At 40.7% G+C, this 24,881-nt stretch overlaps 1 protein-coding gene across 7 annotated transcripts in view; it reads right to left on the bottom strand.

Moving 5' to 3' along the window:
- Positions 1-24,881, bottom strand: part of LOC126470513 (uncharacterized) — a 270,580-nt gene that overhangs the window by 189,243 nt on the left and 56,456 nt on the right. For 6 of the 7 annotated variants that reach the window (XM_050098419.1, XM_050098415.1, XM_050098417.1 and 3 more), the window contains one exon: positions 5,704-5,882. In XM_050098419.1, coding sequence (XP_049954376.1) covers positions 5,704-5,882 — 179 coding nt within the window. Of the gene's footprint in view, positions 1-5,703; positions 5,896-24,881 lie in introns of all 7 variants that reach the window. The other variant, XM_050098418.1, reaches the window with a different exon arrangement.

Below are 24,881 nucleotides of genomic sequence, written 5' to 3'. Positions count from 1 at the left end.
AATTGCTACATGGGTCTGAGTTTCTGTCTAGTGCCTGATGTTGCAGTTGAAGATAGCAAAACAAAACTCGAAGATTTAAATTTCATGTCCAAGAAATTGTTCATGCAGGAAGAAATTGTTCATGCAGGTCAATCATACAAACATACCATCATTTGACCATCAAACAGACACCCATATGAACGCATAGTAATAAGCATTCTTGGCATAGAGAACAACTGAAAGATCTGAAAGCAAGTAAGTCACCAGGTCCAGATGGAATCCCAGTTCAACTTTACAAAGAGTATTCTACAGCATTGGCCCCTTACATAGCTTGCATTTATTGCAAATCTTTTGCCCAGTGCAAAGTCCCAAGCCACTGGAAAAAAGCCCAGGTGACTACTATATAAAAGAAGGCTAAAAGAATGGATCCACAAAATTACAGACCAATATTTCTAATTTCAGTTTGCTGTAGAATCCTTGAACACATTCTCAGTTCAAATACAATAAATTTTATTGAGACTGAGGGGCTTATGTCCATGAATCAGCATGGTTTTAGAAAGCATAATGCGTGTGAAACTCACCTTTCCCTTTCATCATAAGATGGACTGCAAACTATGGGTGAAGGACAACAGGCAGATTCCATATTTTCAGATTTCCAGAAAGCATTTGACACGGTGCCCCATTGCAGGCTCTTAATGAAGGTGTGAGCATATGGAATAGGTTCACAGATATATGAGTGGCTTGAAGACTTCTTAAGTTATAGAACACAGTACATTGTCCTCGATGGTGAGTGTTGATTACAGACCAAGATATCATCAGGAGTGCCCGCAGGAAGTGTGATAGGATTGCAGTTGTTCTCTATATACATAAATGATTTGGTAGACAGGGTGAGCAGCAATCTGCAGTTGTTTGCTGTGGTGTATGGTAAGGTGTCTGAGGAGGATACAAAATGTCTTCGACAAAATTTCTAGTTGATGTGATGAATGGTAGCTAGCTCTAAATGCAGAAAAATTTAAGTTAATGTGGATGAGTGGCTAAAACAAACCCATAATTTTCAGATAAAGCATTAGTAGTGTCCTGCTTGACATGGTCATGTTATTTAAATACCTGGGTGTAACATTGCAAAGCGATATGTAATGGAACAAGCGTGCGAAGACTGTGGTAGGGAAGGTGAATAGTTGACTTCAGTTTAATGGAAGGATTTAGGAGGGTGTGGTCCATTTGTACAGGACCACATATAGGACACTGGTGCGACCTATTCTTGAGTACTTCTCAAGTGTTTGGGATCCATACCAGGCCAGAGTAAAAGAAGACAATGAAACAATTCAGAGGTGGGTTGCTAGATTTGTTACCACTGGGTTCAAACAACATGTAAGTGTTACAGAGATGCTTTAGGAACTTAAATGGGAATCCATGGATGGAAGGAAATGTTCTTTTTGAGGAGCACTATTGACAAAATTTAGAGAACTGGCATCTAAAGGTGACCGCAAAATGATTCTACTGTCACCAACTTACATTTTGCATAAGGACCATGAAGATATAAGAAATTAGGGCTCACACTGAGGCATATAGGCAGCCTTTTTTCATTTGCCCTATTTGCGAGTGGAACAGGAAAGGAAATCAGTAGTAGTGGTACAGGGTGTCGTGTGCCACATGTTGTATGGTTGCTTGTGGAGTACATAGATGTAGATGTAGATGTTGACCTGTCTTCTCTGGTTACTTTAACCTGTGGTCAAAGTGAACTTGTTGCTGTATAAATACACGTGGAACTTCTAAATTGCATATATTATTGTCAATACCTCTTTTACTACTTGTGAGTAATTACATTGTGTTTCACTAAGAATCTTTGATGTGAATGATGATGGTTGCTATGCACCATCTGGATTTATGTGTGAAATACCCTTAACTGTTCAATATTGTGATTCATCTTCTGTCACAATCAAGGATGTTCCAGACGTAGTGTGCTAAACGAGGTTCTAACAAGGGAACCTCCCCATTGCACCCCCCTCAGATTTAGTTATAAGTTGGCACAGTGGATAGACCTTGAAAAACTGAACACAGATCAATCGAGAAAACAGGAAGAATTTGTGTGGAACTATGAAAAAATAAGCAAAATATACAAACTGAGTAGTCCATGGGCAACATAGGCAACATTAAGGGTGACTTGAGCACACGAGCGTCGTGGTCCCGTGGTTAGCGTGAGCAGCTGCTGAATGAGAGGTCATTGATTCAAGTCTTCCTTCGAGTGATAATTTTAATTTTTTATTTTCAGACAATTATCAAAGTTCAGGCACTCACACACAATCAACTTCATTCTCCGAAATTCTAGGACATGTTCAGATTTGCTTGGACATATGCAGGATTTGACGGTCTACACACGGAAAAATTTGAAAACGTTAAAAACATATGCTTTGACAGAGCACAGAGAAAACTGTGCGACTGTGAAACTGTTGCATTCATTTGTTGCAGTTTATGTGACACACTCTTATGTTTTCATCACTTTTTTGGAAGTGATCATCACATCCACAGGAAAATCTAAATTGGGCAAGGTAGAAGAATCTTTTTACCCATTCGCAAAGTGTGCAAGTTAGGTGGGTCGACAACATATTCCTGTCATGTGATGCACATGCCGTCACTAGTGTCGTATAGAATATATCAGACGTGTTTTCCTGTGGAGGAATCGGTTGACCTATGACCTTGCGATCAAATATTTTCGGTTCCCATTGGAGAGGCACGTCCTTTTGTCTACTAATTGCACGGTTTTGCGGTACGGTCGCAACACACAGACACTAAACTTATTACAGTGAACAGAGACATCAATGAACGAAAGGACAGATCATAACTTTGCAAAAATAAAGTAAGTAAAATTTCTGCTCGAGGGAAGACTTGAACCAAGGACCTCTCGCTCCGCAGCTGCTCACACTAACCACAGGACCACGTTGCGCCCATGTTCACATCATCCTTGATGTTGCCTGTGTTGCTCATGGGCTACTCAGTTTGTATATTTTGCTTATTTTTTCATAGTTCCACACAACTTCTTCCTGTTTTCTCGATTGATCTGTGTTCAGTTTTTCAAGGCCTATCCACTGTGCCAAATTATAACTAAATCTGAGGGGGGTGCGATGGGGAGGTTCCCTTGTAAGCAGAATTTCCCCAAGTGTATCTGGAAAGTCTGCTTGTATAATGATGAATGGTCAAATTTTACACCTTTGGGCTTAATAAATGAACAGGTGTTAATGTGTCCACAGACTTTCAAATAAATTTTCTTACAAATGGTCATTATTCTGTAACATTTCCAGGACAAGGAACCTGATAAACTGCTGCTACATGCTTTTTAAGTGATTCAGTGCTGCAAACACTTAGCCCATGCCACAAGTATATGACTTCTTTTAGAAGAGTTCATATTTGTTGATTGTACTTTGAGCCTGTCTGGTCTTGAGATTGATTTGTTTGTATTAGTAACTGAGAATATACAATTGCCTTAAAGTTGACACAATGTCTTAAAAACTCATTGAGGTTTTTATTTGTAATTATCACCAGTACTGTGCCCAACTACTGAAAATTATTAGTTACTGGACTCTCTGTTTCATTCATTTTTCAAAATGTTAACTATCTGGCTCTATGATATTTAGATGCTCCTGTTGGTTTTAAGTTAATATGGGCTTCAAAACTATTAGCTCATCCTTGACCTGCCATAAACAGTGTGAGAAATTCAGTGTACAAGCTGTTTAAGGTTTTGAAAGGTGTATCTTGTGAAATAATATTTACTGTATCTCAAATTGTAAACCCCAAAATAGAAAAAGTGCCATCCCTAAATTTACTTATTACTACCAGTATTGCCACCATTAAGTTTGTGCACAATACTTGTTTTTACATGCTTCAATAACAAACATATGTTTGATTGGAACCTTCTGCTTGCTAAATGAAATCATATGTAGCTTTCTGGTATCAAAAGAAGAGGGCATAATTTGAGGATGTATTCAGGAAATGCCACAGTGCAGCCAATGGAGTCTCCTGTTTAGTACCACCCATATATATTGCAATTAGTCATGGTGCTTAACTAATATATAATAAGGCATAGAAATAAACAGTCAGGGGCACAGGACATGCTGCAACATTATGATAAGAGTGGCTGTTTTCCTTATATGGCCCTTGCTGGCTTGGAAGCAGCAGCAAATACTGACAATTCTGATTCTGACAAGAGTGACTCTTGGTGAGCATTCTCCTGAAATTATAACTTTTTTTTGCAACTGATTACCTGATGCTTTTGCTAGATCATGTGCCTTAAATATTTTCAGCATTTCTTCCAGCGATGGGCCTGTTAACTAACACCTGTTAAAGTCAAGTATGTTTTGAACTCCTACATCACATATTAATAAGTCAGCAAATGGCACTTCACAGTTCTGACATTTGAACTCATATTTAATGGTTTTGTTTGCTCATGATAAAAATTAGTTTCAGCTGATTTGTAATTTGCACAAGCATTGTACACATAAACAATTTTCATGTAGATTTTACACCTTTTTGTCTAGGGTTCTGAGTGGAGTCATGTACATAGGTATAAAAGTCTTAAACATGTTCTCATCAAAAATAAAACAAAAAAAGTCAAATACATATCAATTTAAAAAAATTTAAATGTACCCACTCAGCAAATCGTACAAATCATATGATCATCTAGCTTCAAGGACTGAACATTTCTGTTACATAGTGAGTAGCACTGTTCATTGCAAAGCTGCATGACAACTAGTAGTATATTGTAATGAGGCCTTTGTTGTAATAGTTGAAGATCACTTTGTCTTTGAAAAATACTAATGTAATCAAGTAAATATTAAAATAACAACAGAATATAAACAGTAGCTGTTTAACATAATGAGGGAAGTAGCAGCTTATTTAAAAGTAGTGACATTCCTCCTCATTTATTAGGTTATATTTAACTGTTGTAAATGCAATACAGTGATAGTTTATTGTTAATAAAGTGTACAGATCAATTTTCTAAGACTTGCTTCTCTATCTATTAATGTGTATCTGGACTCATACCACATTCCTGATTGTTATCTGTCTTCATGGAGTCTACCTAATATGATGGATGGATTGGATGAATGGATATATAGATTTATGTATGTTTGTATGTATGTAAGTATGGATGGATGGATAAATAAGAAAATATACTGTGAGACATTGACAGTCAGAAGATGAAAGGAGAGTATATAGGCCATCTGAATTGTCACAGATTCACTGTAAATTGAAGCAGTGAGGAAACTGAGAGATGTTACTCTAGGACAAGTAAGATGTTACATCAGGTGAATCCTAAATTCTAGAGTTCTGGCAGAAAAGGAAAAATTGGTATTGTTATTCACTACTCATAAGTTGCTGGCTGTCTTGAAGAAATCAAGGGAGTAAAAATAACATAGGAATGGTATGTCAGAAAACTAAGATAACTGATTTACAGTTCCCAAGTGAATGTCAACACCACCACAACACAAAGTTGCAGCAAGTATCAGATATTTTATGTTGAGGACTCTGCTTCTTATTCCTCAAAGCAAGTTATTATTAATGAATGTCACATGCTGTAATAGATGATTCCCCCCCCCCCTCTCTCTCTCACACACACACACACACACACACACACACACACACACACACACACAGAGAGAGAGAGAGAGAGAGAGAGAGAGAGAGAGAGCAAATAATGATCTTGTTCCCAAAGATTTCTAAGATTATTACCTTAGGTTGCAGTACATACTGGAATGTGGATCCACAGCTGGGTCATCGGTGTATCGCCAAGTGCCACCAACTGTTGTAGACTGCTCAAAAACCACTATGTTGAAGCCATGAGCGGCACTCAAAAGTCTTGCTGCACACAGACCAGCAGCCCCAGCTCCCACGATGCACACAGACTGCATCTGAATAATAAAACTAATGAACAGTTGTGTAAACATCAATTTAACAAAATGTGCTGCCTCCTAAAAATTCTCAGTACTTCAATGATGTGCTGTGAACTATTTAAACATTGTGTTGTGGTGCATGCGTGCGTGCGTGTGTGCGTGTGCGTGTGTGTGTGTGTGTGTGTGTGTGTGTGTGTGTGAATTCTTAAGGGACCAAACTGCTGAGGTCATCGGTCCCTGGACTTACACACTACTTAAACTAACTTAGACTAAATTATGAAGAACAACACAAACACCCACGCCTGAGGGAGGACTCAAACCTCCAGCAGGAGGGGCCGCACACAGAACAGTGTTTTATACAGCTGTGATTGCATTACGTCAGAGGTAATTGAACTCAAATGTGGGCAGACAGTTGGTGCTCATATGGTGGGCGCTTCCTTAACCAAGAGAGATTAAGTGTTTGGTGTTTCAAGAGGCATTGCATTACAGATTTATGCCACACACAGGGGAAACAGAAAAGCATCATGCACTCATTCATAGCATGGATGAAAGTGTGTGTTGAGTAATCATGACAGATGGTCTTTGAAAAGGATTGTGATGAAAAATGACATTATGTCAGCTCCAGAAGTCACTGCAGAACTAAATTTTGCACTCACGAACACTGTCAGCACCAAAACAAAACAAGCTGGGAATTGCAGTGCGAGTTGGAATCCCAAAACCATTCATCAGTTATCCAAATGCCTACAGCAGTGAAGTTTGGTGCCATAAAACCTGGACTAAGGAGCAATGTAAGAAAGCCATTTGGTCAGATGAGTCTTGCTTCACACCATTTCCAACTTCTGGCTGAGTCTATGTCCCAGGAGTAAAACCTGGCAGGGGTTTTCAACTCCGCAACAACCTAAAAGTTTCTGTTTATGCTCAATCTATCATTGGCATCTACTCTTTTCCGTCAGGACAAGTTGTTGGCCAGACTTGACAGGGACCAGATTTTCTCTACAACTGATGTATCTGAAGCCTATTTACATTTCTGTTGGGTGAGGATTCAAAAAGGCCTCTTGTGATTAACATGCTCGTTGGGTTGTACCAATATCAGTGGTTCCCGCTCAGTGTGGCTAGCATCTGTGCAATTTTTCAGTATTTCCTAGAAGAACTGACAATGAACATTCTGGGGGGCATCAACTATCTCAATGACATCATCATGACAGGTGCACCCATGGAAGAGCATTTAAGCAACTTACTCTCTTTGTTCACGGTCTTACCTACTGAAGAACTGAAGTGCATCTTCACCAAGCCCACTTTTTTCAGCCATCCATTGTGTATTTGGACCTTTACGTCATCATGTCACTCCTGTCACAGCTCTGCCTTGCCCTTACAATGTGAGAGAACTCCAAGTGTTTTTAGGGAAAATTACCTACCATCACAAATTTATAACAGGTCAGGCCCTTTTGGCCCATACCCTCCACAAGTTGCTCCACAATAATGGTGCTTTTCTGTGCTCACTGGCCTGCAAGCACACATTTACACATCTGGAATCCAAATTACATTCTTCTCCTTGTTTGGCTACCTTCCATCTTGTCACCACCTGGTCTAGTCTTGGCTACAAATACCTCTAAGTATGGGCTCAGGGTTGTCCCTACACATCACTATGGCGATATTTCCAAATGTTTGTATCTTATGCATAAAAAATGCTAAACTCTGCTGAAGAGCACTACTGCCAAGTTAGAAAGGAAGTGTTTGCTATCGTCTATGCCTTCAAAAAGTGTCATGTGTTCTTGTAGGGATTGAAGTTCCACTGCATTACTCACCACAAGCCCTTGGTTTCATTTTTTAATCCTCTCCTGCACTGGGTATTGTTTCTGTCTCACTAGAACTATGAAATAAATTTTTCCCCTACGATTTCTCCTACTGCACAGCATGCCAACACCAATTTGATGTCCCGGCTTCTGATGGGACCAGATCATACTTTTGATCAGGATGAGCTCCTTTGTTTTCACTTGAGGCACAACATACTATGGAAGGGTTTCCTGTTATGGGCTCCTGGATCACATCTGTTGATCAGGTTTTGCATCAGGTTGTTCAGAATGGTTGGTGAGGGAGGCATCCAGGGAGCGCTTCTGATCCTTTACATAATCTGTCACCACTTTTCGGTATTTGATGTGTGGTGGACTCTTAGCTGTGGATGGGCTGTCATCCAGGATTGTGATCGCAGCCACACTACAGTGGGAGGTGCTTGGGGATCTCTCATGCCAAGTCATTGGCTCATCAACATGTGTTTTGGTGTGGCATTGACAGTGACCTGGTTTCTGCATGCTACACAACAGGCAGCATCATGGATGACACTCTGTCTATGGCCTGCACCACAGCGTCCGTAGGAAGGCATCCATGTTGATTTCATGGTTCCCTTCCTAAATTCTTACTGGTTGTTGGTTGTTGATGCTTTCTTGCAGTTTCTGTACATTATACATTGTCCTCCCATGTCAGCTGCAGCTACGATTCAGGCCCTCTCCAAAATTTTTCTATTGAAGGATTGCCTTATGACTTGTGATGGACAACAGTCCACAGTTTGTGACTCAGATCTTCCATGATTTCCATTCTCATCAAGGCATTCATCATGTCACTGCTCCTCTGTTCCACTCCCAACCTAAAGGAGAGGTGGAATGGCTCTTCTGCAAGTTCAATGTTCAAATGAAGAAGTATGACATGGACTATTCTGAGGAAGATGCCTTGAAGTGCTTTTTCAATTCCCTCAGGGATTGCAGTCTGGCCGAAATGCCCCTTGGTCACAAGCTATGTACTCTCCTGCTTCTGCTCAGGCTGTCCCATCAACATCAGTTGGCGCAGCCCTCAGCGCTGGTCAGTCCTGGTTCTGCGGTCTAGCCTTGGGGGTTGAGCCACCAAATATGATTCCTGCTACAGTATGCAGTTGCTGAGGTCACCACTTCTGTATGGTGCACACTAGTCAAGGGCTGGTGGTGCACCATCACAATCAGCAGTGATCCAGACATGGAGATGCTACCACCATGCGTATCATTGGTCCTCCTTTATGGTACTTTGTGGAAGGGGGGGGGGGGGGGGCAGTGGAGGCTGGAGGGGAGGGGGGCAATTCCTGATGCACATGTCTGCAACTGTGTCACATCTACATCTATATGGATACACTGCAAATCACATTTAAGTGCCTGACAGAGGATTCATCGAACCACCTTCACAATTCTCTATTATTCCAATCTCGTACTCCTTTGCACCAGTTCTGCCTCCCCCCCCCCCCCCCCCTCCCCGCCCCCCTTACTGATACTTAAGAACCAGAAATATCACCAAGCCACATTCCACATTCAAGAACAAAGGATATAAGAGCATATACTTTCACATCCATAATTCTGGATGCAGGGTCACCCATAGGTTTTGTGGGCCCCTAGATAACGGTTTTTGAGAGCTCTCCAAGCCGCCTCAGCCCATAGGAGTTAATTATCACAAATATTGTTTTACATTTAATCAGTAAATAAATGCTGCCTGTACAATGCATTGTCAATAATTTATTTATCAACTGAATGTGCCAAATCTGAACAGATACAAATATTAGTACACACAATAATAACAGCTACTAAACGAAAAATACCTAACATTTAGTGATAAACCTCTGCAGCATACTTCATTATCTTGATTTAAAAAGCCTGGCTGAAATTCTCAGTGTCAGCTGAACAATTATAGACAACTGTAGGTGGAACACTGAATCTTCTATTCTTGCAATTGATGAAGTTATCCACCACATCACCTAATCTCATTTTAGAAACAAGTTTATGTTCTATTGATAACAGTGCCAGATGATTTAGTTGACCTATAATGATTTTTAATCAATGCTAATTTACTTAATGCTCTCTCACATAAAGCAACAGTCACTGGTAGGGTACTGAAAATCCTGAGTGCAACACAGAGTTCAGGAAACTTCAACTTATAAATTTCATTTATAAGAAGAGATGAAAGCCCTTTGTTTTTCTGTTGTCTTTGTCAAATCCAGAAAAGTAGCTACACTCACTCACTTAAAATTCACATTTCTTTGATAGCATTATCACTCAGACCATCAGGAAAAGTTCTAATTAATTTCTTTAACATGTCACCATCATCTTAAGTTGTATTTATTCTGAGAATGGGTTCACAGTTTTCACAAATGTATCTCATTTCCTCATATCCACAATCCACCTGAGAACAATCATGTCTATAATTATGTCAAAAACCACTTTTTAAAATTGTTGTTCTTCAGTTTCTTGTGGGAGTGTGGCAGCTCCTCCTCTACTATCCTATGAGATTCATCAAAGAAAACCTTCCTTTCTGTTCCTCTCTCTTTTTGAAAAAGATGCCTGAAACCCAATTTCAGAATCCATTTTTTTAGCTCTGATTAAGAACTCAGGCTGGAGAGTTCTTACACCCTTACCTATGGCAATCAAAAAAGCTTTAATATTTCTCATTTCAGTGTCAAGGGAAAAACTTTTTACTGTAGAATCAAACTTCTTACATTTATAAGGTCTAAAATGTCCCTCTAAAATCTGTTTCAAACTTGGAAAAATAATTGATCAGCACAGAACTTGATGCACCATTTCACAATGGTGGTTTGTAACAGACTTGCTGCCCCATACACATTCTCCCATCTCCAATTAATGTCTACCAATGTTTGTCCTTTGGCAACCAAGAAAGGAATAACAGCATGTTGGTTCTGTCTGAATGCATTTGGCAATAACACCACCATAGTTCATGTTTCAACAGTTACCACATGCATGTCAGAAAGACACAAATGTCACACTAATCCCATACCTACAAGTTGGTGCTTATATATCCACAATGGAGTCATGCTACTTTGCATACACAAGGCAGCAATGGCCTCAATTGGAAACTTTTTTATTTCCCCTTATATTTTCCTCTTTATTGAAAAAACATACCAAAAAATTGAAATATTCTGTTTGGTCTTAGACACATCTGGAGTAGTGTCACTGACAAATGAGGGGGAAAAAAAGATGAAAAAAATAAAAGAGCTTTCTGACTTTCTTCTAACTTTTCCTCTGATATTTATCCTCACACAAAGATAAAAGCTCATTCTGTGCTCTCTGAGATAAATAATGCACTATCTTTTCATGTTTCTCAGAACACTTTTAGCATAAATTGTCTATTCTCTTAAGAATGGGTCATATTTAGCCAATAACCGAATTAACCCCATGAAGGTACCACTATCTGGCTCCCATAACTGGTGGCTATTTCCCATACAAGACTAATTTCATGATGCTAAAATGATACTAATATCTAAAATTCTTTTTAACAGTTTACATAAAAAGTCTCTTTCTTTCATCAATACTTTCTGGAAAGTAGGATGCACACTGTTGCCTACTAGGCTTTGCTCAAAACATCATCATGCCAAATAATTATTTTTATGCAACAAACTATTCTCCTGATAGGAAATAGTAGAGTATAGATCTTTCCAAGTTGTTTTCATGAAGTCAAATCCTTTATCTAGTTTAGCTAACCTACAAGAGGCATCCAGTAAGTAATGCAACACAGTTTTTTTTTCATCCAATTTCAGTTGAAAAAATGTGGATTTTGTTGTGGGACATCATGGAATATTCCCACTTTAGCCCCTATGGTTTCATGAAGTTCTTATACGTGGCAGCGCTATACATAACCTTCAAAATAGGGTCTGTAACAGAAGTGCATTCCAAGCAGAGAGTTGTCATTGAATTTTTTTTAGCAGAAAACCAGAGCAGTGGTCCATGGAAATCTTCATTTTGTCCAAAGCTACGTTGGACATCTTCGGAGGTGCTCCTGGTTGTGCTGAGTCTTGCCAACTGATGGGTCAGACATCGAAGAACAGCCTAAATACCGTAGCAAGTGGGTGTGGTCTGGATTTCATGTGATAACAGAGATAAACCTTGTCAAGGATAAAATATAACTATTGATCATAGTATGTCAAGGATAAAAACTTCTCATCGATTCTGTAGTGCCACTGTCCATATATTGCTGAGTTTCATAGCTTCTTCTTTTCTGTTAAAATTATCCCCATGTTTCTAAACTTCGATGGCTTCTCTATATAGCCGTGGATAATAGTTCATCATTGTACATAAAACTTCAGTTTCCCAAAATTTCACTACGTGGTCACCCGACTGAAGAGCATGTTCCGCCCCGGCTGACTTGTCTGTTTTCCCTACTCGGCAAAGACTTTTATGTTCCTTCAGCTGTGTATTCACACTTCTCTTTCAAGTTCCAATGTCAACCCTACCACTTGCAGACAGAGGGGGACATTTATCCTTAACGGAACGATGTGCTTCGCCTATTTTCTTAGTTGGTCTGAACATAGGTCGAATGTTATGTTTCCTTAAAATCTTGCCAATTTGATGAAGGGTACAGAAACCATGATCTTCCATCGCTGTGTCCTATCACTGTCCTTAGGCCTCCTGTTATTCAGTCGCAAAACTCTATTAATTTCCTTACTAGAGTACCCATTCTTCTCAAAAGCCTGCTTTAGATGTTTTAACTCAGTGTCCAGGTATTCTGGCGCACAAATCCTTTTAGCTCTGTCCACTAGACTTTTAATTACACCTCTTTTCTGTTGTGGACGATTCAGTGTACATATGGTAGGGTCTACATTGGAACTACAGAGAGAAGTATGAATACACGGTTGAAGGAACATAAACGTCTTTGCCAACTAGGGAAAACAGATAAGTCAGATGTTGCACAACATACTCTTTAGTTGGGTGGTCACGTAGTGAAATTTTCGAAAACTGAAGTTTTATGTACTATGATGAACTATTATCCATGGCTATACAAAGAAGCCATCGAAATATAGAAACATGGGGATAATTTTAAAAGAAAAGAAGAAGCTATGAAACTCAGTAGTGGCGCTACAGAATCGATGAGAAGTTGTTATCCTTGACATACTATGATCGATAGTTATATTTTAGCCTTGACAAGGTTTATCTCTGCTATCACGCAAAATACAGACCACACCCACTTGCCACGGTATTTCTTCGATGTCTGACTCATCAGTCAGCAAGACTCAGCATAACCAGGACCACCTCTGAAGATGTCCAACGTACCTTTGGATGAAACGTCAGGGATAGAAGAGTTCCATGGACCACGGCCATGCAACCCAGAAGAATTCTTGGCAGCTGGAACATCCAGTCGTGAAAGCCTTCATTGTATGAGAAAACCAGAGCATCATATATATTCACAGCCATAGATCTGGGAGTGAACAAAAGCATGGCGAGTCTTTGGATGAGGCATCTGTCAACATTGCACCAAAGTCATGCAAACCTGGCCAATCTCCCACATGCCAGCTCGCCACAGACAGCTGTGACTCCTGCAGTATTGGAATGTGCAGATACTCTCATTCAAGGTGATCAACAGATCACAGTCAAACGCCTCACTGCTCAACTGAACATCTCTGTTACTAGTACTGACACACTCGTCCACCAGTTGGGGTACTCAAAAATGTGTGCCCACTGGGTTTCTCGCTGCTTAATGGAAGATCATAAAGACCAATGAAAGACCACATATGCAGAATTGCTTGCAGGTTATGAGGCTGATTGTGACAATTTCTTGTCAAACATCATCACTGGTGATGAAACGTGGGTTCATGACTTCGAACTGGAAACAAATTGGCAATACATGGTGTGGTGCCACATCACCTATCCTCTAAAGAAAAAGTTCAAAGCCCATGCTCTCAGCCAGTAAAGTCATGGTGATAATCTTCTGGGACTCTGAAGTGGTTATTCTGTTTGATGTCCTACCTTATGGTGCAATGTTCAACTCTGAAGTATACTGTGCTACCCTCAGGAAATTGAAGAAAGGACTTTAGTGTGTTCATTACCACAAACATGCAAATTAACTCCTCCTCCATGATAATCCAAGGTCTCACACAAGTCAGCGAGCTTGAGAGTTCACAAAACTTCATTGGACTATTCTTCCTCATCCACTCTACAGCCCAGATCTCGCACCTTCAGACTTCCATTTGTTTGGTCCAATGAAGGCTGCACTCCACAGGAAGCAGTACATGGATGATGGGGAACTTATTGATGCAGCATGACTTTGGCTCCAACATCGACCAGTAGAGCAGTACCTTGAGGGCATACCAGATCTACCAGTAAAGTGGCATAAGGCTCTCACATTGAACAGAGATTATGTTGAAAAATAGGGTTTTGTAAACAAAAGAGTGGGGAATAACATGGTGTACTGGAATCCTGAATAAAACCAATCTGTTTTCAGAAAAAAGATGTGTGAATGTGCCTCATAGCTTGACAGGATTTTTGGCATTGTTCTGAAAAAATAAGCATGACCAACAGAAAAGTTTTTCTGGCTGCAATTACACACTAATTAATCTCCTTTTACATCAAATTTGCTCGGGATACCAAAATATCTGTGTAAGATCCAAACAAACATCACTCACAGACAAAATCACTAAAATCATAGAGATCAACTGCCAAAGCATTTGCAGCAAAATTCCAGTGTTTAATGCATCAGGTTGTGCTATACATAGAGGCTGTTACCCACGTAGTTGACTGTATGTGGGGTGCACAAAAGGATTTTTTTAGATTAAGTGCCCCTCAGTCTGGTCCAGATAATGCTCCTGTACGGGATACCGAAGTATCTGAGTAAGATCCAAACAAACATCCCTCACAGACAAAAGCATTAAAATCATAGAGATCAACTGCCAAAGCAGTAGCAACAAAAGCCAGTGTTTAATGCACACCCAAAAAGCAGAAATGCTCACACAATACTAGGAATGGAAAGCTGGTTAGAACCTGAAATTTCTAGCAGTAAGATTTTGTTGGAAAATTGAAGCACATATAAAAAAAAAAATGGGCTAATGGAAAATGGAGGTGATGTATTTGTTGTAGCAGATAAAAAACTCTGGTCCACTGAGATTGGAACTGAAGCTTAACGGGAGACAGTTTGGGCAGGACTCTGTATCAAACGTGGGCATATACTGGTATTGTCCAGAGATTGCAGTGGCACACCGAAGTTGGCAATGCAAATAGATACCACAGATATTACTGAGGGCTTGCTGCAATCCACAACAGCCAACAGGAGGCACTCCAGAAGACATACCCTCCCTCTCAGTATAGCAGCACCCTTGCACTGAAGTCAGCGTAGTGTCAAGCATGCAAGCGCTCTGCCAGTTCAAAACCTCAGCTACAGCAGTCATCATCTATAACAGTGACAAAATGGCTCTGAGCACTATGGGACTCAACTGCTGTGGTCATTAGTCCCCTAGAACTTAGAACTACTTAAACCTAACTAACCTAAGGACATCACACACCCATGCCTGAGGCAGGATTCGAACCTGCGACCGTAGCAGCAGCGCAGCTCCGGAACAGTGACAGTTAAAGTTTCTGATGAAATGTAATTTTGCAAATGTTGCATTTTTTTATGGCAAGAGAACAGTTCATTGATCTGTACATCAGGTGATGCTTTCGTAGTCAATGATAGTTGTAAATTATCCAGCAATCTTGTGGCAAAGAACCGCGTCAAAGTTAAGTAAATCTTTTATTCATCAATGTAATGAAGTGAGCTAATATTTCATTTGTTCTAGTTTGATGAGCATTCTCCCAGAGCAATCAAAGAACTCACAGTTATGGCCAGATGAAAGTAGTTTCATCAGTTCACAACAAATGGCAATGATAATTTGGGCTTAATCTGCTCCATCTTCCTGCCTGTGTGTGAGTTGTGCATATTTTTATTGTTGTCCCTATTGTATTCTCTTGTATCTGTGTGGGTACTAGTTTTCAACATGTTTGAGATGTCACAGGATATGTCTTTAACCAAACTTGCACAGTTTCAGGCATGGCAGATAGAAAGCCTGCTGCTCACTGTTGGACAACTGACACCCTTAGTACAGAAAGAAGCATCACTGTTGCTAGTAACTGTTCCAAAATTCTGTCCATACCACAGCCAAGATGAAGAACAGTCAGACTACAAGGAACAATTAGAGGTGTACTTCATCGCCTACAAAATAACAGGTATGGAGTGCAATGCTTACTTATTGTCCACCATTTGGTCCCATGGTTTATCAACTCTGAGTGAAACTGTGAGCCGAAACTGTTCCTGCGTAAGTCATACACAATGAAAAAAATGAAATGGTTGTGTGGCATTGTTGGCCGGGAGGCCCCATCTGGGGAAGTTTGGCTGCAGGATTGAAAGTCTTATTTCAGGTGATGCCACATTGGGCGACTTGCATGTCGGTGGTGATGAGATGATGAGGACAGCACAGCACCCAACCCATAAGTGGAGAAATTCTCGAACCCAGCCGGGAATCGAACCCGGACCTGCTGCATGATACAGAAGCTTAACTAAGCAGGTGGACATTCACATACAATGATCTTGTGAAACTGCAAGATGAGTATTATGACTGCTGCACTGTTTAAATTTTTTCTTCTGAAGCAGCAGCCTGCTCAGACAAATAGTGGATAGAGGAACTCAGAGGTCTTACCAGACACTGCAAGTTTAAGTGCTCATGTGGAATTAATTATAGTGACATCATGTTACATGGTGCTATTACTCAGAATGTGTTAGACACATGCATTTGCACTGCAATTCTCAAACTATCAGACCCTGATTTAAAAACATTTCTGTCCATAGTCGAATTCAAATAAAATGCGGACTCAACTGAGGTTGATTCTGAGCCTCCACGTATTTCTTTTGTTCGTAGTGCATCAGACATTGAGTCTCATGTACAGAATAATGTTGAAGTAATTAAGAATAGTGATAAGACAAACAGTAAGCACAGCAGAAGTAAAAACTTTCAGTCTCATAGTACATAACATGTGTTACAAAACTCTGGGAGAAAATTGTATTTTTGTATTCTCAGTGTTTTTCATTGTGTGATCAGAAGGATTGTGTTGTAATGCTAGTTGCTTTCATTGTGGATGTGAAGGTCACATTCAAATTGTATGTTTATGAAGCAGGCAGGGTAAGGCCAACAGCCACCGCTGTGGTAATGAGTGGTGGCCACAGCTTCACTATCAGCAAGCGTTCACAGTGCAGGTGACACCTTTCACTAAGGCATGAGCTAAACCAAGCACTTCTGCATCACACAATTCTTCCACTGCAATACACAGCTGAGTGAACAAACGTTTTGTTCATTTAAAAGTGGAACATAAGACAATTAAGTTGCAGTTGGACACTGGTGCTTCTGTTTCCCTGAGAAATAAAAACACACATGACAGAATCCATAGCCCACTGCTACAGCAGTCTACTTCTATTTTGTCTGCCTACAACGGACAAGAAATTCCAATCCCTGGCTTGTGTAGTTCACCATAAACTTTCTAGAGAGTGACAAAATGTGTTTCTTTTCATTTACTCAAGTCTAAAAATAGTGCAAACATATTGGGTTACATTTATTTGATTTTTTCAACTTATGCACTAAAAATGATATGTGGCTCACACTAATGTTTCTGACTTGTGTAGTAAGTACAAGGAACTCTTTGAACCAGGTAAATGAATGGAAAAATGCTTTGAAGTCCACATCACTGTGAAGGACAATGCACAGCCATGATTTTTTCACATAAGACTCGTTTCCTATTCATTACGTGAGCAAGTTGGTCATGAATTGCAAACATGCATGGCAATGGGGTTGTCCAATCAATTTCAGCTGGGTAATGGACAGCACCCTTGATTATTGTGAAAAAGCCTTCAGATGGTTTATCTTTGTGTGGTGACTTTAAGGCAACAGTAAACCCACAAACTGTCATGGATTCTTTTCCTCTTCCATGTCTGGAGGAACTGATGGAGAGACTGGGACAGGGCAGGCATTTTTCAAAAACAGATTTGCGAGAGGCATATGTACAGTTACTGCTGGACGAACAGTCCAAGCAATACTTTGTGATAAACACTCACTCAGGTTTGTTTCAGTTTTGAAGATTATCATCTGGAAGTGTTCCAGCTCCTGCACTTTTTCAGAGGTTCTTGGAACAGTTAATAGCAAAAGTCCCTTCTCATAGTAACTGTCTGGACGTTACTCCTGCTAAACATTTACCAAATTTACACTATTTGTGTCAAGTTCTTTCTGCTGCTGGCTTAAAGTGCAACAAGGAAAAGTGCTCCTTCTTCCAGGAAGAACTGAACTATTTAGGTCATATAATAAATGCACAGGGTACACACCCAGTACATTGTCCTTGGCTTCTGCCAGCACCCCATAACATTAAGGAGCCCCAATAACTCAAGGCAAAGCTCACCTACTACACAAAAGTTATTCCTAATATTGTGCAAATTGCTGCTCTGCTTAACCAGCTGCACCAGAAAAGTGTTCCTTTTGTGTTGTCCAAGGAATGCCAGTCTGCATTTCAACAATCGAAAGTGGCACTGTTATGTTATAGATGTTTGATTCACTTAATTGCTTTTGCCTCAAAAACTCTTAGCAAAGTGCAGTGTAGCTAAAGTCAACTTGCAAAAGAGGCACTTGCTGTCATCTATGGTATTACAAAACTTCACCAGACGTTCAATCTGCTGGCATATCAGCAGCCTCTGATGGTCTTGTTCAATTCTGCCAAGCCTGTCCCACCTTGGACAGCACAAAAACTGCAGTCTGAGCTCTGATATTGTCTAATTATCAGTATGAGTTGTCGTACAGAACCACTGCATGCCATTCAAGGTTGACGTGTTGTGTTCATTACTGGTCAGTACTGACACAGCATTTGATTTGTATGAGGATACTGAAGGTCTTCAGAATTTTCCTGTCGACATTTGGTGTAGTGCAATGGCAACTGGTTCTGACAGAGATCTTCAAATTCTTTTGCAATACATGTGCCATGGGTGGCCACACTGAAAGAAATTCCCTACCCAGTGGTGCTATACGATTTTTCGCACCTTCACACACTTTTCACATGATCAGGTGTTCTGCTATTGCATATGCAGAATCATGACACATGGGTTGTGATTCACCCATCCCTACAGCAGGAAGTTCTTTCTTTATTGCACAAAGGTCATTGTGGCACAGTTTGCACGAATCAACTCGCGTACCATCATTGTACATAGCAGGGCATGGATGCTCAGATTCAGCTAATGACCACTTGTTGAGAAGTTTGTGCAGAAAATAAGTCAGCTCTGTTGCAACTCTCTTTTGAGTGGCCACATCTGCATGGACTGTGGCAGCACATTCATATATTTTGTGGATCAATTCTGGAACATGTGATGGTTGTTATTGTTCACATCATGTAAGGCGGCGGCTCGATTTTCAGCCATTCTGCACATACCCCTCCACTAGCCACTGGTAGCCAATAATATACATTCTCTTTCCAAGTGGCTAGCAGAGAGTTACAGCGAGAGTGTGAGACTCTCGCTCCTACATGCTGCAGCAGTATAGCTGTGTATGTGTAGATGTAAAAGTTTAAGTGTGATTAAAAGTAAAGTCAGGTGACGGCAATAAATGTGAAGTGCTTCACAACCAGGCAAGGGGCATTATTTACCGTATTTATAACTTTTTCAAATGTGAATTTGAAAGCAGATTTCTTTCTGCTGATATCTGAAAACACATGAGCAGACTCCAGAACCATGTGGCGTCAGCAAGAGAACTGTAAACGAAAGTGTCAGAGCTGTAGGAACCATAGAAAAAGTTGGTTTTGTGTCGCCTAGAAAGTATCAAAATCGCAAGGAACCTGTAACATAAATGAATAGTTTTAACAACGACTTAAAAAAGTGCTCCATGTGAATGATGAATGGCCAACATCACAAAAACATGTTACAGTTATGCAGGCTTCAATGGTAAGAGCTTTGTCAATGTGAAGAATTTTAAAGGACGTTGGTCTCAGATATGTTAAGAAGAGAGTCTTTAGTTTGAAGAAGTGCCATAGGTGCATCACAAACTATATCCCACATAAGGATTCACAATACAAGAGAAGGAGGTAGTTCAATAGTGTATTACTGTGATGAAACATGGGTCAGTTAGAATCATTCAAGGAAGATCTGCTGGAAAATGAGTACTGGCAGTTTTAAAGTTCTCATAGGAATTGGTCCTCATATAATTATTCTGCATGCTGACTCTTCTTCTGGTTTTGTTTCTGGGAATAAACTTGTATTTATGTGTAAGAAAAACAGCAGTGACTACCATTCGGAAATGAATGCTGTCAGTTTCGTGACGTGATTCACAATTCTTGTCATACCTGTACTTCGAAGTCGGTCATTGCCAGTTATAATTCAACTGTTACAGAGTAAACACCAGAAAAGTGGATTTTTTCCCTGGCTTAAAAATAAAAATCTTAAGCAAATATAACCCAGACTAGTGCCGATCTCCTACAGCTTGTTAATTTATACAAGTCACCTGACAGAACATACAAACTTGACTACCTTGCATGTGAATGGGGTCACATAGTTTTGCATTTACCCTCACATCACTGCCAGTGTAGCCCCATGGAATTAAGTTTGGCAGAGGGTTTTAAGGCTATGACATACATTGAATCGTTTGTGCACGAGGCAATAGACGACATCCCAACTTTAGTGTGGGCACAGTCTGTGCAGATGCTAAAGAGCTTCAGAAAGAAGAAATTGACAGGGAAGTGATGATGGATATAAGCTTTGAACCTATGATTGTAAATTTACAATCAGATTATTCGGAAACAGACTCATATAGAAGTGACGTGGTATTACAATGTAGACTTTTGGTTTTAATATTTATTATTCCCCTCATAGATCTGAACGTATTATACAACGTACCATAGGCAAACGAGCCTGACATTGATTGAAATTGTTTTTAATATTTATCATTCCCCTCATAGAGTTGAACATAAAATACAATATACCGTAGACAAACAAGCCTGACTGTTGTCCGCAGCAATGCAGTTCGGCAACATGGACTTTGTTTGCCCCCTCTCTGCTGCCATACATGCATAGTTCTCATCCCCCCCATGCCTCCTTTCTGCTCCACCTCTATGCATGGAAGTGCTGTCCTAGGTGACACGGCCTTTAGTGGTAGGTAAGTTTCCTTTTGTTGTCCCCATGACATTCACCACTACTGCAGGTACAGTATTGGCTTTGTCTTCTATTTTTTGTCTTTAAGGTCTTCCTGAGGTCATTATCTCTGATAATGGACCACAAATCACATCAGCTGATTTCCAACTGTTCTGTGCCACCAGTGGCACACACACAGCACCATTTCACTCACAGTCTAATGGTGAAGCTGAATGGTTTGTCCAAATGTTCAAAGGTCATATGGAGAAACTTTGTTCCCCCCACACATGGGAGCAGGTACTGAAAATTTTTCTGTCCTCTTACCACTCTTTGCCACATGACGGGAAGTTGCCGTCAGAACTGTTACACAGCCGTAAATGCTGTATCCTGTCACATCTCCTGCAGATGCTACAGAAACAAGTCACTCCACAATGTCAGACAAAGTTTCAGCCATAGAATGAAGTATTTTACAAAGTCTTTGGCATGCAACAGCATTGGAAGTGTGGAGTCATTACCAAAGATATTGGACATTTGTCTTATGCTGTCCATGGGTGTGCTGGGCTACTGTGGAGCCAACAAAACCAACTGTGCCATGCATACGAGTATGTCAGTCATTCTCCCACAGAATCTTTGTCTGAAGACTCAGCACATTGCTGGGATCCTTATTTGCAACTGCAGCTGTCTCTGTACCAGTCATGGCTGGCACCTTTCATAGTGGTACCCATGGAGATCGACACGCCGCCGCCACTGACGGCACCAGTGCCAGCTCCAGCCCAACTGCCCATACCAATGTCCAGGGAAATGACATCCCTAGAATGTCATCCACACCACCTCAGGACATCCCCTCACTGTCCAGCCGACCACAATGCTTGTGTCTCAGGATGCAGGCGTGCACCCTGCATCTGATGTTCCAGGATTCCTGCACACTAGATACCGGGGTATGAGCAGAGAGCCACCATCAGCCATAGTTACCCCTCCCTGCCCCTCATCATCTGCACCCCCATGTAGGTGGTTTGGGGGGGGGAGGAGGAGGAGGAGGAGGAGGAGGAGGAGGAGGAGGAGGAGGAGGAGGAGGAATGTGGTATCATCTAGAGATCGCAGTGCCACACCAAAGTTGGCAACGCAAATTGATACTGCAGACATTAGTGAGGGTTCACCGCAATCTGCAACAACCTATGGGAAACACTTCCAAAGATACTCCTTCTCTCTCAGTATAGCAGCACCTTCACGCTGAGGTCAAGAGCAACTGTGTCAAAGTCAAGTAAATCTTTCATTACTATCTGTAATAAAGTGAACTAATATTCAATGTTTTCTAGTTTGATGAGACTTTTCCCACAGCAATCAAAGAACCACAGTCACAGCAAGAAGAAAATACTTTTTCCAGGCCACAACAATAAATATATAATTGGATCTTTCTATCAACCACCATACTCACCCTCACGTGTAACCCAAAACTACACAGAAAATCTCAATTGGCTGTTACACAAGTTTTCCAATCATACTGTCATCATCAAGGCAGACTTTTTATCATACAACAATCAACTGGGATAACTACAGTTTTGTAAAGTGGTGGGCAATGATGTCTCTTTGTGGTTGTCCACAATGGTGGTGGTGGTGGTGGTTAGTGTTTAACGTCCCGTCGACAACGAGGTCATTAGAGACGGAGCGCAAGCTCGGGTTAGGGAAGGATTGGGAAGGAAATCGGCTGTGCCCTTTCAAAGGAACTATCCCGGCATTTGCCTGAAACGATTTAGGGAAATCACGGAAAACCTAAATCAGGATGGCTGGAGACGGGATTGAAGCATTGTCCTCCTGAATGTGAGTCCAGTGTGCTAACCACTGCGCCACCTCGCTCGGTGGCCACAATGAAACTGATATCAGTGATCAAGAAGATGTTGTTGTAGCAATGATTACCAAAGTGCAAAGATCAACTAAAAGTAGTAGAACAATTTAAATGTTCTGAAAACTATATAACAAAGCAGTAGTGTCATATCCCTTTGTGAAACTTGGAATGTATAGCTCTGGAAAGGAGCATATAGAACATGTGTGGTTCAAGTTTAAATGTATAGTTGCCTATGGACTGGACAGATGTGTACCTAGTAGACACATATCATGGGAGGGACGATATACAGGTACTGTAAAGCAACTTCTAAAGAAACAGAGACTACTACATAATAGGTGTAAAACAAAGCATAGGACTAATGATCCAGAGATGCTGAATGGAACACATTTGGCTCCCAAAAGGTCCATGCATTAATCCTTCAATTACTACCTTTGCAGCGTCTTCCCAGAATTCCTCTCAAAAAACCCACAGAAATCCTGACCATACTTATGACTATTATTGGTACCAAAGTTAATGTCTAGACACTCATGGATGAGACAGAAAATGTAATTGGGGGTAGCAAAGCAAAAACAGAAATACTAAATTCCATTTTCAAATGTTCCTTTACAAAGGAAAATTATTAATATTATTCCAGTTTAATTTTCACATCACTGCAAAAATGAGTAATATAGATATTACTGTCAGTGGTGTTGAGAAACAGCTGTAATCACTAAAACTGAACAAAGCTCCAGTGACCAATGGTATTCTGATGAAATTCTGTGCTAAATTTGTGGCTGAATTAGCCTTTCTTTTTATCATAATCTACCATAGATCCTATAAGTAAAACACCATGCTCAGTGGTTGGAAGAAAGCACAGGTCAGACTCACCTATATGAAGGGTAGCAGAAGAGATCTGCAAAACTACCATCCAGTATCTCTGACATCATTTGTAGCAGAATATTAAAACATATTCTGAGCGCAAATATAATGAGGTATCTCAAGCAGAATTCCTTCCTCTATGCCAATGAACACAGATTCAGAAAACATTGGTTATGCAAAACCCAAGTCTTGCGTTTCTCACATGACACTGTGAAACCCACAGACCGAGGCAGTCAGGAAAATGTAGTATTTCTTGACTTTTGAATAGCATGTGATTCAGTACCACACCTGCACTTATTACTGAAAATCTGGTAATATGGGGTATCAAATGAAATTTATGACTAGACTGAGGACTTTTTAGTCAAGGAAGACATAGCATGTTATTTTGGATGGAGAGTCCTTGACAGATGTAGAAGTAACTTCAGGTGCATGGCTGGTTTAAGGCTACCATAAGAACCACCATCATGGGGAGTCCCAAGCTTGAGAGAGCCCTGCCATAATGTGTCAAAATCTGTCCTTACTTAACCTATAGTCTGGTTTCCTGTTAAAAAAAAAAATAAACAAATTCTTCAAATTTAGGATGTTAATAGGCTCCATTCAGACTAGTTCCACTGTCAAGTGCACCTTCATTGTTCATTCTAATTTTCCTTGAACAGGATAGCTTTGATGAATACCATGATAGACATTCTCCATGTGAGCCTATGACAGTACAGATTTCGATTCTCTCCCAATCAGCCACCAGCTTGTGCAAAAATACCAGAAATATTTGATATCATCAACCAGTGGTGTACAGCTTTTTGTCTACAATGCTATGTAAAGTGTGGTGTGAAGGCCGAGATTGACAGGTAGCCGGCAGTGACAGCCTCCAACCCTTATGGCTGTCTTGTGGTTTAGCATTACCACTGCCAATCCATGGACTGGATGTGGTGTCACCACCAGACACCACACTTGCTAGGTGGTAGCCTTTAAATCGGCCGCGGTCCGTTAGTATACGTCGGACCCGCGTGTCGCCACTATCAGTGATTTCAGACTGAGCGCCACCACACGGCAGGTCTCGAGAGACTTCCTAGCATTCACCCCAGTTGGACAACCGACTTCGTTAGCGATGGTTCACTGACAAAATACGCTCTCATTTGCCAAGACGATAGTTAGCATAGCCTTCAGCTACGTCATTTGCTATGACCTAGCAAGGTGCCATTACCAGTTACTATTGATACTGAATCATGTACCGTCAAGAGCGACGTTCATCATTAATGGATTAAAGTTAAGTATTCCACCAGCTACGTCTGTTTTTCTAAAGTCTTAATTCCTTGTCCTGTTCCAGATCTTGCGCCAGCCTGCGTGAGCTAAAATGCGTGCCTTTCGGCTTCCTCTAGTACCCGGTGTTGGCTCTCCTGCCA

This window comes from Schistocerca serialis, chromosome 3 (genome assembly GCF_023864345.2).
Source record: "Schistocerca serialis cubense isolate TAMUIC-IGC-003099 chromosome 3, iqSchSeri2.2, whole genome shotgun sequence".
Lineage (NCBI taxonomy): Eukaryota > Metazoa > Arthropoda > Insecta > Orthoptera > Acrididae > Schistocerca > Schistocerca serialis.
The sequence above is the reverse complement of the archived record's forward strand: the minus strand, read 5'-3'. Positions and strand labels throughout refer to the sequence as shown.